Below are 14,501 nucleotides of genomic sequence, written 5' to 3'. Positions count from 1 at the left end.
GAATAATCAAACTTTTTTACCATAAGTTCGTAAAAAATTACATTAAACAATCATACATATTTTTATATAATGACTTATTAATAATTAATTTTTTGTGTACATCTAGAAAAATATTTTATTTTTATGTTTATTTAAAATTTTCAAAATTTAATTTCTATGAATAATTTATTTTTAGAAATATTTTTTCTAAAATAAAAAATGTTATTCTTATTCATAAGGGTGAATATTTAGTATTTCAAAAATATTTTATGTACACTAAATCAGGGACGGACATATCGGGATGAGTGGAGGATTCGGTCCCAACTTTTTTTAAAAAAAGATTAATAGTAATAAATTATTAAGTATGATTTAATTTTTTAAAAAATTTATTTAGTATTTAATCTAATATAAATAAAAATTTAGTCTAACCTAAAAATTAATGATTTCTAATATCTAAAAAGTAAGTAACAATATTAAAAAAATTTAAAAAGATATTATTACTAATATTTTTTAATTAAATAAAATTCTTCAAATCCTATAAAGTGGATTTTTTTTTCTTCTTGTGGGCGTCCTTAATTCATTTGGTATTAATTCTCTTTGTTTTAACTATTACAACTGAGAGATCTTTTTCAGTTATGAATATTGTGAAGAATAACTCAAAAACAAAATGAAAGATGAATTCCTTGCTATTTGTCTTTTAATTATATTGAAAACAATTGATGAAAAATTTGATACAGACTCTATTATCGATAAATTTTATGATATGAAAAATCGACCACTTCGTTAATAAAAAAATACATACATATTTTTTGTACTTTAAAATGTATTCTCACGGTATATTTTTGTATACATTTAACGTTATATAATTTTTTGCATAATTTTTTAATATTATATATGTTATTAACTCCATGATAATATTTCTGGATTCGTCCTGAATTAAATATTAGCCACCAAATCACATTTGTGTATAAATACATATTGTTTTACACATTTTTAATGAGTATTTTATATCTCAATATATATTTTATACAAGTGACTAATTTTTTGTTTACGCAACAAAATTGTAAATATTTTTATACCAAAGGAATAAAACTTTAATATAAAATTACTATTATATTCATCTATTATTATATTTCTTATCAAAGAATTTCTTATTTTATTGATATTGAAGTTGTTTTAAAAATTAAAAATTTATTCCCAAAAATATGTATAATAAAATAAATGTATTCTACTTTATTTTTAAAAATATTGCAAATAATTCTAGATCATTGGTAACACTAAACAAATAAATTTTTTTATCATACTCGAATATAATATTTGTGAACATAATATTCCTAAGAATATAAGTATCAAAGTTGGATTCCCATTTTGGTATAAAATAATTTTAAAACTTCGGAAGTTTGGAACAATCCTCCATTCCTCCTATCCATACATAATATATATAAAACTTCAACTTTATTTGAGGATTATAGTAATATTAATATTAAATAAATTAATTATGTTTCTATCATTTATAAATTTTATTTTTCCCTTATATCCACAATATATTTGACAAAGAATAAAACGCAACTTTAAACAATGAGTCTATAAATCTTTTTTCACTTTTATTATATTTACTTTGTTCATTTTATGCTTCATTGAGATTTCATAATTACAAGCCGATTATGATGATATATTACAAACGGATTTAAATCCTGTACAGAATGCTTCTGATACGATCTAGGAGGAGGATCGGGAACCCGCGGGTCTAATCGAATGTTGGACTTCCCAGATGGAGCGGAGGGGAGGTACCTGCAAAGACACTCCGACGCTCAAGTCAGAATAGATCTGAGAGGTGTAGGATATGAGGGATGAATGAATACCTGGAGGGACTTACGTCCCCTATTTATAGGTGATGGTGGTTATCTTATCTCTATCTTATCTGGCTAAGATGAGAGGGACGTTTGAATTCAGAAGTTAGTTAGGGGTTCTAGAGGGCCGGTTCAGGGCCTTCTAGAGAGATGAAACGGGTTGACCCGAGGAGCCGGGTTCGGGCTCGGTCACGGGTCCGGGATCCGTGGGCCGGATCCGTAACAGTTGCCCCCGTAGCGGGAGAGCGAGTAAGGTCGGTTTGTCGCTAGGAGTTTGAGACGTTTCCTCACCGTGTCTCCGGTGCCGGTCGAGTGTTCGTTCGGTAACGAGGTCGGTTTCTCGATTTCGTTTGGTAAAGGATTCGTCCTGACCGTATTCTGGTCTTGACGTGACTTTTCCGTGCCTGCTGCGCCTGTTGCGTTCTTTGAGGCGTAATTGATTAGTTTTCTTTTCCGAGGGGGCATTTATTGTGGGGGGGTTTTCTCTCTTTTGCCCCCGTGAGTTTTTGTTGCGCTTTGTGTCTTTTTGCCTTTCTTTTTGAAACCGTTTTGCTTTGGTTTTTATTTCCCTCGTCCGTTTTTTCTTTTCAAAAGGAACTCTCCATTTTCTGAGGAAAAAAAACTCCTTGGTGGTTTTTGCTTTCTGGTGCCGCTCTGCTTCTTTTTCCTGTTTTCTTTCAAAGTCCCTTCTAATTCACCAGGTTGGTATTTTTTGCCTTTTCCTTTCATATTTGTTTGTGCATGCCTGTTCTGTTTTTGCCGTGTGTTTGTTCTGTCTGCTTCCTTTTTTGTTTTGCTGTGTTTGGTGTTTTTGTTGAGTTTGGGGAAGGGGCTGAGCACCGCCGTTTTCTACTTTGATTGTAGTGGTGTTTCACGGCGTTTGGGTTTGGTAGTGGTGTTTAGGTTTTTATCTTTGATATTGTGTAGAGTTGGTAGGCTGATGGTGGTGCTCCTCCCTGTTTTAGGTATGCAGCGTCGGAGAAATGAGAGTGTGGGTGCCCCAGTAGCCCCTTCCAGGGGCGTTCCCAATCGCTATGGTTGGGTGACCAGCGATGTATGGGGTGTTCCGTCGCGGATGACGGAGGGTGATCTCCAACGGCTCCGCGATCAGGGGACAATTTGTGGTGGTGGTGAAGAGGAGGGGCGATACGAGCTCGTGCTCCTTGATGCCGACGAGCGCGTTTGCTATTTGAACCTCCGTTCACCCACCGTGCCGGACTGGATGTGGGTTTATGAATCCATGTTTACTCGGCTTGGTGTGCGGTTCCCATTTTCGCCATTTGTTCAGGGTTTACTTAGTCGGTGTTCCGTGGCACCGTCTCAGCTTCACCCGAACAGCTGGGCGGCCGTTCGGTGTTTTGAGTTGGTGTGCCAGTATCTCGATCTCCCGGCTTCGGTTCCCGTTTTCCTTTTTCTTTTCTTGTGCACTCTTCCAACTAAGGAGGGGAAGCACAAGAAAGGATATATGTCTTTCCGCGCTCAGCCTCATCGCCGGATCTTTGGGTTGTTTGAGGATTCATTTCATGGGTTTAAATGGGAGTATTTTAAGGTGCGTCCCGTTCGGGGGCACCACCCGTTTTGGCTTACCTTGGAGGGCGAGCGCCGGTTTCCGACGTACTGGAATTTTGGTGCCGGGCCGTCGGTCTTGACTAAGATCTCCTATGATGATTTGTCTCGGGAGGATAAGGATATTGCCAAAGTTTTGTGGCATTTGTTTGGCGAACGTCCGTTGAATCCTCGAGACGTTATGGGGGATCCCGAGGCTTGTCGGACATATATTGGTGTGTTCCCTTTTTTTTTTTTTGACTCCTCTCTTGTTTTTCTTTTAGTTGAGATGGCTGGCGGGCTGACAACTTTGGCAAGGTTGAAGGCAGCGTTGGTTCGGGAGGAGGGGTCGTCGTCTCCTTCTACTCCTGTTCCGACCCCGGCCGCGGATTCTCAGGCTGTTCCTCAGGAGGTGGTTCCTTCGGGGGCGCCTACTGGCGTTGAAGTTCCTCCCGGGTCGCCTGAGGTCGTTGTGTTGACGGCTACCGAGGCTTCTCGGAAGAGGAGTAGGACGGAGGAGCCGGGTAGTGAGACCTTTGAGGAAGAGGGCTTGATTCCTAGTGTGATGGACCGACGTTTCGATGCTACGGGTTTTATTGATCAGCACTTAATGCCCGGAACGGAGTCGTTTTTTGATGGCTGTGACGTCTCGTTTCAGGCTGAGTCGGTTTACCGTGCCCTTCTTCGCTCTGCAGTGGTTGTTCGGAAGGCTGAGCCCGTGATGGCCCAAGTGGGTTTGTTGGAAAAGAAACTTCGGCAGGCCCAGGCTGATGTGACCAAGTTGACGGAGGAGCTTGAGGCCGCCAATACTGCAAAGGAGAAAGCGGTGAAGTCTTCAGAGGATGCCGGGGAGGAGATTCTCCGACTTGCCGGTGTGGAGACTTCGCTTCTTTCTCAGTTGGCGGAGGAGCGGACGCGTTCCTCAAATGCGAGTTCTCAAGCTGCCGTGCTTCTCGCTGAGTCGGAAACTCTGAAGGTTGAGGTCAAAGCTTTAAAGAAGGAGAAGGCGGTTCTGTTGGCCGATGCTAGGGATGCCGTCGCTGCTACCGAGGAGACGATGAAGGCGCAGGTTCTGGTGTTGGCCCCTGGCGTGGATGTGTCCGTGATGGGAGCGTTTAAGACCGTCCGTGATGGTCGGATTGTTGATATTGAGTAGTTTTTGTAATTTAGTTTTGAACTTTGTTTGAATTTTCTAGTGGCTCAAGGGCCGTAACTTTGTTTTGAATGGTATTTTCGGCCGTTTTTGGGTCTTTGTATGATCCATTTGTGGCGTTTATTTGGCCGTTCGGGCCTTTTTGCATATTTGAGCGTGTTTTATCGTAACCGTTCGTTTGGTCGGTTTTTTGGATATCCGTGTGTTCGGCCTGGGGGGTGATCAGTCCTCCAGCGATGGCCGTGTCTTCGTTCCGTGTTTGAGAAATGGTAATGACTTGTAATGGAGATGAAGTAATAACTTTGTGAAAATTTTATTTGAACGGTTTGGGCCTCGTTAAAACCCTTCGTGAGGGAAAGAGTACCCGAGGTTCTAAAAGACAAAATGAGAAAAATAAAAGAAAAATAAAGGGTGATTAAAAGAAAAATAAAGGGTGATTAAGTGTAGTATCTTCGTAAGTTGGCTGCGTTCCAAGTTCTTGGTATTTCGCTGCCGTCTAGTCGTTCAAGTTTATATGCTCCTTTTCCAATTACGGCCTTGATTCTGTATGGTCCTTCCCAGTTGGGGGCGAGCTTTCCTTCTCCTGGGGTCGGGGGACCGATATCGTTTCGTCGTAGGACGAGGTCGTTGTCCGCAAATTCTCGTCGGATAACGCCGTGATTGTACCTTAGGCTGATTCTTTGTTTGAGTGCTAACTCTTTGACGTGAGCTATGCTTCTTTCTTCGTCCATGAGGTCTCGTTCTGCTTCTTCGTCGTTACCTCCAACCGTTTTCCTGGGGCTGGGGTCCCCGATTTCCACTGGGATGACTGCTTCTACGCCGTATGTTAATCGGAAGGGCGTTTCTCCCGTGCTCGTTTGGGGTGTTGTTCGGTACGACCATAGGACTGATCCCAACTCATCTGCCCATAGTCCCTTGGCTTCGTCGAGTCGTTTCTTGAGTCCTTTGACGATTATTTTGTTGGCGGATTCCACCTGTCCGTTTGTTTGGGGATGTTCTACCGAGCTGAAGCGATGGGATATGTGCAATCCTTCTAGGAGTTCTCTAAATTTTTTGTCAGTAAACTGGGTTCCGTTGTCTGAGATGATGACTTCGGGGATTCCGAATCGGGTGATGATCTGCCGCCAGACGAATTTTCGACATTGGGTCGCTGTTATGGAGGCCAGGGGCTCGGCTTCAATCCATTTGGTATAGTAGTCTATGGCGACGACGAGATATCTGAGTTGGCCGGGTGCTGTGGGGAAGGGCCCGACGAGGTCGATTCCCCAACTGCCGAATGGCCGTTCTGCCGATATGATGCTGAGTTGGTGTGGGGCGGCTTGGTGGATATTGGCATGCCTTTGGCATTTGTCGCAGCTTTTTGTTAATTGTACGGAATCTCGAATGATCGTGGGCCAGAAATAGCCAGCCCTGATGATTTTTTGAGCTAGCGTTTTTCCTCCGATGTGGTGACCGCAGCAGCCTTCGTGGATCTCGCGGAGTATGTATTCCGTGTTCCCGGGTTCGACACATTTGAGTAGGGGCTGCGAGAATCCGCGTTTGTATAGTTGTCCTGCTATGATGGTGTAGTTGGCGGCTTCTCTTTTTATTCGCTTTTCCTCTTTTGGGTCTGGTGGTAGGGTTCCGTCGAGGAGGTATTGTAAGATAGGGTATGTCCAAGACTCCCGGTTTGAGGATGTTAGATGTGCGTTGATTATTGTCGATACGGAAGGCGACTTAACGACCTCCTGGATTAGTGATCTGTTGCCGTGTCCCGACTTTGTACTGGCTAGCTTGGAGAGCAGGTCCGCCCTGGCGTTTCGTTCCCTGTGGACGTGTTGTATGGTGACGTTTTCGAATTCTCCTTTTACTTCACTCACTTTATTGAGATATTGTTGGAGTAGGGGGTCCCGGGTTTGGTAGCTTCCGTTGATTTGGGAGCACACTACCTGGGAATCGGTATTTACTTCGAGTATCTTGGCGCCGACTTCCCGGGCTAGGTTCAGGCCTGCTAAGAGGGCCTCGTATTCTGCTTGGTTATTTGATACTGGAAAGTCGTATCTTAATGATTGTTCAATTATGATCCCGTTTTGGTTTTCGAGTATAATTCCGGCGCCTCCGTGAGTGGAGTTTGATGAGCCGTCTACGTGCAGTTTCCATGGTTCAGGGGTGAGTTTGGTCGGAGTCATTTCAGCGATGAAGTCGGTCAAGGCCTGTGCTTTGATGGCGTTTCGGGGTTCGAACCTGATCTGGAATTGGGATAACTCGATGGACCATGCTAACATTCTTCCTGCCAGGTCGGGTTTTTGTAATACTTGTTTGACCGCTTGGTCGGTTCGGACCGTTATGGGGTGGGCTTGGAAGTATTGTCGTAGCCGTCGGGATGCCGAGAGGAGTGCGAAAGCTAGCTTTTCTAAGCGTGAATAGCGGGCTTCTGTGTCCTGTAGGACCCTGCTTATGAAGTATATGGGTTTTTGTTCCTTTTTCTCGTTTTCCCGGACGAGTGCTGCTGCGATTGCTTCTTCTGTTATGGAGAGGTACAGGTATAATGTTTCCCCTGTTTGGGGTTTTGCGAGGATTGGGGGTTCCGCCAGAACCCTTTTGAAGTGTTGGAAAGCTTCTTCGCATTCTATCTCCCATTTGAAGGGGGTTCCTTTTTTCATAAGTTTGAAAAAAGGGATTGCCTTTTGGGCCGATGCCCCGAGGAACCGGGATAGCGCGGTTAGTCGGCCGGTGAGTTTTTGGATTTCTTTGAGGTTTTTGGGACTTGTCATCTCAAGGACGGCACGGCATTTTTCTGGATTTGCCTCAACTCCGCGTTGCGTGATCATGAAGCCGAGGAATTTTCCTGCTTCCATCCCGAAGGCACATTTTGTTGGGTTGAGTCGCATTTGGTGTTTTCGCAGGGTGTTCATTATTTCCTTGAGGTCGTCGGTTAGTTGCTCACCGGATTCCGTCTTGGCGAGCATATCATCAATGTAGACTTCTATTTTGTTTCCGGATAGGTTGCGAAATATCTTGTTAACAAGTCGCTGGTAGGTGGCTCCGGCGTTTTTTAAGCCGAAGGGCATTACTCTATAGCAGTAGGTTCCGTCCGGGGTGATGAATGCTGTTTTTTCTTCGTCTGGTCGGTGCATCGGGATCTGGTTGTAGCCGGAATATGCGTCCATGAAGCTGAGGTATCGGTGGCCGGATGCCGCATCCACTAGCCCGTCGATGTTCGGTAGGGGGAAGGCGTCCTTTGGGCATGCTTTGTTGAGATCTGTGTAGTCGACGCACATTCGCCATTTCCCGTTAGATTTTCTTACCAGTACGACGTTGGCTAGCCAGGTCGTATAAGGGAGTTCTCGGATGAAGTTGGCTTCGAGTAGGGCTTTCACCTGTTTTTGGACCTCGGTGGGTCGGTCTGGTGACATTTTCCGTCTTCTTTGTGCCACTGGTTTGGCTAGGGGGTCTACTGCCAGATGGTGAGACATAAGGTCGGGGCTTATTCCCGGCATATCGGCTGGTGTGAATGCTAACAGGTCTCTGTTTTGTTTTAAAAGTTGGGAGAGTTCTTCTTTGATGTCGTACGGGAGGTTTCTGTTGATGAAAGTGTATTCTTCTTTGGTTGGCCCTATCTGTAGCTTTTCCATGTCTCCTTCTGGTTCCGGTCTAGGTTGGCCGTCTAGTCGTGCGTTTAGGTCGGCAAGGAATATTCCGGCTGCGTCCCGGGATTTTTTCCTTAGGGCTAAGCTATTGTTGTCACATTCGGCTGCGACTTCCCGGTCTCCGTGAATGGTTCCGATGGTGCCGTCCTCGGCCCTGAACTTCATGAGGAGGTATTTGGTGAAGATGACTGCAGAGAAGTTGATCGTTTTTCTCCTGAGAATGACGTTATAGGCTGTGGAGTCTTTCAGGACTACGAATTCGGATAAGATCGTCTTTCTCTGATTGCTTGTTCCTATGGTGATGGGAAGGGTAACCGAGCCGTCTGGTTTGAGGAAGTTGTCTCCGAAGCCCGTGACGCCGTGGCGGTGCGTCTGGAGGTTGTCGTTGCGGAGCCCGAGTTTGTCGAAAGCTCCTCGGAAGAGGATGTTAGAGTCGGCGCCCGTGTCCACCAATATTCTTCTTACTAGCCCTGTTCCAATTCGGGCTGATATGATGAAGGGGGCGTCTTCGGCCGAGGTGCCGTGTTGGCAGTCTTCCGGCAGAAAAGTTATCGTGCTGTCGGCTATGGTGACTGGGTCGTGGTGCCTAACGGCCATTATTTTGAGGTCTTTTTTCATTGTTAGCTTTGATTTATTCGATACGTCCTTGCCCGTGATGACGTTCACTATGATGGTCGGATCCTCTTCGGGGTTTTCCCTGGGGGGCGGCTTTTGTGTTCTCGGGTTGCGTCCTTCTCTTTCTGGTGACTTGTCCCTGTCGGCGCGCCTTGGTTCTCTGATGAATTTGACGAAATCTGGGAGTTTGCCGTCTCGTATGGCCTGCTCGAGAGCGTCTTTAAGGTCGAAACAATCTTGTGTTTTGTGGCCGTATCCTCGGTGGTAATCGCAGTAGAGGGCTTTGTTTCCTCCCGTCCTTTCTTTGAGTGGTCGGGCTTTGGGGATGACACCTCGATCTGCTATTTGGTGGTATATCTCAGTAATTGGTGCTGTTAGGGGGGTGTAATTGGAGAATTTTCCTATTCTTGGTGGTCGGTGGGTTGGTTTAAGGTGGTCTCGTTGGTTCTCTTTGGGTGGTGGGTTATGACGGGGAGTCGGGTTGCCGTGTTGGGTAGCGACGTGCTGCCGTTTGTTGGCAGCGACGACCTGGCTGACTTCCTCGTCGTTGATGTAATCTTTGGCGACGTTTTGGATTTCGTGCATGGTCCATACTGGTTTAGTGGTGAGATGTTTGCGAAAGTCTTCATTCATGAGCCCGTTAGTTAGGCAGAGGCTGGCAACGGAGTCCGTGAGTCCGTCGACCGTCAGTCATTCGTCGTTGAAGCGGTCGAGGTATTTTCTTGTGGATTCTTCTTGCTTCTGTGTGACCCCTAACAAGCTGATGGGGTGTTTGGCCTTGGTGATTCGGGTTGTGAATTGGGCCATGAATTTTCTTGTGATGTCGTGGAAGCTGGTTATGGATCCGTTCGGGAGGGCGTTGAACCATTTGATCGCTGGTCCGGCAAGGGTTACTGGGAAGGCTCTGCATCGGACCGCGTCGGATGCTCCTTCCAGGTTCATTCTGGCTTCGAAAGCCGTTAGGTGCTCTTGAGGGTCTTTAGTTCCGTCGTACTTCATGTCGGTGGGTTTGTCGAAGCCTCTGGGGAGTTTCGCTCTTAAGATTCTCTCTGTGAAGGGCGTGGCTCCCATTATGATGTGGTCGTTTCTTGTGCGCTTGGTGTGCCGTTGTCTCGGGTCTTCGTCCGAATCGTGCTGACGGTTCAGATCGTGGGATGCGCTGCGATGGTGTTTTTTGCTGTGTCGCCGTTCTGGCGATTTCTCGTGTCGGTGGTTGCGCGAGGTGCTTCGATCATCTCTTCTATCATGTTTCCGGGTTGGCGACCTTCCGCGGTAGGATCGTGGCCTAGACGTTGCCTGGCTTCCGTGTTCGTTGGCGTATTTTCCTTTGTCGGTCAGTTTTCCTTCAAGTTCCTGGACTCGGAGGCAGAGATCCTGAATGATCTGTGTCGCTTTGTCCCTTGCTTTCTCGGGGTGTTGTGGATCTGCGATTATGTGCTCGTTTGTGCGGTGGATGGTGCTGGCCATCCGGGCTTGGTTCATGACCTCCTGTTGCTCTGGGGTCGGATGACGTGGTCTGGAGTTGTCTTGGCTTGATGGAGTTTCGTCCAAGATACCCTCCATCTGTTTAGATTGTCGCAGGTCCCCACAGACGGCGCCAATGTACAGAATGCTTCTGATACGATCTAGGAGGAGGATCGGGAACCCGCGGGTCTAATCGAATGTTGGACTTCCCAGATGGAGCGGAGGGGAAGTACCCGCAAAGACACTCCGACGCTCAAGTCAGAATAGATCTGAGAAGTGTAGGATATGAGGGATGAATGAATACCTGGAGGGACTTAAGTCCCCTATTTATAGGTGATGGTGGTTATCTTATCTCTATCTTATCTGGCTAAGATGAGAGGGACGTTTGAATTCAGAAGTTAGTTAGGGGTTCTAGAGGGCCGGTTCAGGGCCTTCTAGAGAGATGAAACGGGTTGACCCGAGGAGCCGGGTTCGGGCTCGGTCACGGGTCCGGGATCCGTGGGCCGGATCCGTAACAAATCCTTTAAAGTTTGAATTTCACTTTAGAAAGTAAAGTGTGATCTTCTACCCTTGAATAGTTTCTCTTTCATATTTATTCTTGGTCCCACCTATAAAATCAATGGTGAGAGATCACATTTTACTTTTTAAAGTGAAATTCAAACTTTAGAAGATTCAAATCCATTACAATACATTATGAAATCAGCATATTTCCCATTACACTCATCAGGAATTTGGGATCTAACACGGTTCATTCATAGGTTTACATCTGATTCATGTCCCTATGCTACTTTGCAAGTAAAAGGGGTAACTAACCCTCAAAAATGTGTACTAAAAGCAAGATTAAAATAACATCAACAATTATTTTCACTAGCAACTAAACTACAATGGCATCCTCAAAATTGGTGGAAGTTTCATAACATTTATGTAGAGAAATATCATAACCGAGATTTTCCATGAAAGTATTAGAAAGGTACAAGAAGATTAACCAAGATCAAGAAGATCAGATTAACTGAAGGACACTCCATTGCCATTTGTAACTTCTCCAATGCAGTAGATTTTATTTGTATCACTTCTATTCTCAAGTATTCTATCAGCTGTGTCTGGACTAACTACCAAGACCATCCCTATGCCCATATTAAAAGTTCGTCTCATCTCCGAGTCTTCTATCTTCCCAGCCTAACGAGAGAGGTTATCAATATATTTAGTATATGAAATTTTAAGTCTAAATTAAAATATGTATAATTGCTGATGGATAAAACTTATAAACAAAACTTTGGAAAGTGTGCGCCCTAACATTTGTGGTTTTCTTTTCAAAAATATCTCTAACGTTTAATTTCATTCAATTTTGTTCCTAATGTTTTTTATTTGCGTCAAAATTACCCCTAGACGTTAACTCCATCTAAAACATTAAGGACAAAATTGAAAATATTTAGATGTAGTATTGACACAAATCGAAAATGTTAAAGACAAAATTGAATGAATCCATAACGTTAGAGACAAAATTGGATGAAATTAAACGTCAAGGGTATTTTTGAAAAAAAAAAAGTAAAAAACGTTAGGGACAAAAATTATACTTTACCCTATATTTTCTAATAAATTATTTTTTTTTCAGAAGATATAAGAGAAAAAAAATGCATTACCTCCTGAAGCCACTTAAACACTGGAAGCACATCCCATGAATCTTTGTATATAGTAGCACCAAGGCCTTCTGGAAAGATTCGGGGTATATTATCCGTGAAACCACCACCTGTGATGTGGGCAATTCCTTTCACCCCTCCCTTGCTAACCAAGTCAAGCACCTATTTCACGAAGAGACAAGTCTTCCAAGATCAGAAGGGGGCATCACACTGAAAGAACAATCATTGTCGTGTGCAACGAAGAAAAATGAATCACCTGTTTAACGTAAATAAAAGTTGGGGCCATCAGAGCTTCTGCAACTGTGACATTACCACCAGGAAGTTGATCTTTCAATGAAAGACCACTTTGAGCAAGCACTCTGTTAAGATATACTAGCGCAACTCAGTAACTTAAAATTATGTGAAATTTGATGGATTCTCAATTCAAAACCAACCTTCTTACAAGTGAGAAACCATTAGAATGAACACCACTAGATGGTAGACCAATAAGGACGTCACCAGCAGTAATGTTCTTCCCATTGATTACAGAATCTTTCTTCACAATGCCAACTGCACAGCCACTAAGATCATACTCACCTTCCTTGTATAGACCAGGCATTTCTGCAGTCTAAAAATTATATTAAATTTAATTAAGTGCAAGAGAAGAATTATAAAAACTAAAAAGTCACATCATCTCTTTGTCTGCTGGTGGCTGAGCATGGAACAAATAAAGCCATTGGGCTACATGCAAATATGCAAAACCCAATCATCAATAAAAACACTTGGAACAAGGTCTCTATCAGAAGCGTTTGCTATTTTCATAACTTCATCTAACAATCTGAACCTTTTTACTAAATGAAACCTATATAAATCTCACAAGGCCAAAACAGTTTGCAATGTCTAATCAAATTGCTTCTCAAACAAGATTCTGCTTCAATGTATAGCCATAGTTGTTAGAACCATACAGTTCCAGTTGCTTATATACTGTTACTGTAGTTTACGTCTCGGCAAAATAACTTAGCACCGAATTAATCAGAGTGATAAAATAAATTGCAAAAAGATATAATACCTCTCCTCCTAAAAGCGCACAGTCAGATTGCTTACAGCCCTCAACAATGCCTTTTATAACCTGAAGAAGAAGAAGAAAACATATCAGCTTTCTCAGTGTATGGCACTTTAAAAGTTGAAACAAAACCAAGGAATGACAAATTCCATTACCTGCTCAGCAACATCGACATCAAGGTGGCCAGTAGCAAAGTAATCAAGGAAAAACAGAGGCTTTGCCCCTGATGTAACAATGTCATTCACACTCATTGCAACCTATGCAAGTAACAGCACACCAAAAAAAAAAAAAGCTCAATTGTAAAAGCCACCAAAACCCTATAAATCTTGTAACAAAAAAAAAAAAAAGGAAAAGCTCCAAAATAAAAATTAAAAAAAAAAGAATTAAAGAAAATCAGATGCTGATTTTGATGATCGCAGATTAAACAGCAGAAAACCCCTTTTCAAATTTCGCCTTGATATCTTATAATTCACGTAAAGCTAGGCTCAATAGGCTCATTCTGTTGCAGCATTGGTATGAAAATTATTATTTCCAAATTAAAAGTTAAAGCAAAACCTTTTTGTTTTTACCAGATCAATACCAATGGTGTCATGAATCCCAGTTTCAAAAGCAAGCATCACTTTTGTTCCCACACCGTCCGTGCCCGCAACAAGGTACGAATCACCTGTTCAAAAAAGAAAAAGGTGAATAATATCGAATACCAGAAAACGCGAAGAAGAAAAATATGGCAGGTAGTGAAGCATACCGAGAGGGAATAAACCACCGAAGCCTCCGATTCCGGGTGCCATCTTTGCGATTCTTCGAACGAGTTCGGAGCCAGCATCGATGTCGACGCCTGCGTCCTTGTAGGTGAGACCTTGAGTGCTGCTACCTGCAGCCGCCACCACTTTGCTTTGGTCGTGCGTTGATATTGACAGGGTCGACGCGCGAGTGTGGGCATTATTGGGTGTGCGAAGCACGTGGCAAAAAGTGGCGGCGCGGTTGGAGTTGGGTGTGAGTGGCGCTGCTACTCCTCCAAGGCAGCGTGATAGGTCTGCGCAAGCTCCTATAGTCATAGCTGCAGGGGATGGAACTGAAATCGGAGAACTACGAATAGAGAAGATAAAGACGGCGGCGCCAGTGGCGGAGAACGTCGCCCGTGGGGGTTGTGGGGAGTGGAGAGCTGGCAAAAAAACCGCGCCCTAGAAGTTTCTTATGCGTTAATCTGACGGCAAGATGTTCCACATCCCTGCTACTATCGAATAAATTACTATCCTATAATAGTAATGCCATTAAATTGATAAAAAATATTTTTTTAATAAAATTTTTTAATGCGTTTGATAAATTTTTAATAATAAAAATAAAATATTAAAAAAATTAAAAAATATTTTTTTAAAAAATTAAAAAAATATTTTTTTAAAAAATTATAATTTATATTTTTTTAAAAAAATATTATTATAATAAATAAATAAAAAATATTTTTATTTTATTTTATTTAAATATAATTGATAAATAAAAAAATTTTTTTATATGATATATTTAAATATAAAATTACTTTTATTTTATAAAATATTTTTTAAAAAAATCTTTTTTAAGAATGACGTTTAA

At 43.0% G+C, this 14,501-nt stretch overlaps 1 protein-coding gene across 1 annotated transcript; it reads right to left on the bottom strand.

Moving 5' to 3' along the window:
- Positions 1–11,086: 11,086 nt before the first annotated feature.
- Positions 11,087–14,140, bottom strand: LOC130970840 (phosphoribosylformylglycinamidine cyclo-ligase, chloroplastic/mitochondrial). Its single transcript, XM_057897038.1, has 8 exons — positions 13,660–14,140; positions 13,484–13,578; positions 13,070–13,171; positions 12,921–12,980; positions 12,307–12,479; positions 12,129–12,231; positions 11,876–12,034; positions 11,087–11,411 (listed from the first exon to the last, which is right to left on the bottom strand). Exons 1-8 carry the CDS (start codon positions 13,967–13,969, stop codon positions 11,241–11,243), a joined length of 1,173 nt encoding a protein of 390 aa, XP_057753021.1. The 5' UTR covers positions 13,970–14,140; the 3' UTR covers positions 11,087–11,240.
- Positions 14,141–14,501: the final 361 nt, after the last annotated feature.

This window comes from Arachis stenosperma, chromosome 3, assembly GCF_014773155.1.
Source record: "Arachis stenosperma cultivar V10309 chromosome 3, arast.V10309.gnm1.PFL2, whole genome shotgun sequence".
NCBI lineage: Eukaryota > Viridiplantae > Streptophyta > Magnoliopsida > Fabales > Fabaceae > Arachis > Arachis stenosperma.
This window is presented reverse-complemented; position numbering and strand designations above follow the sequence as displayed.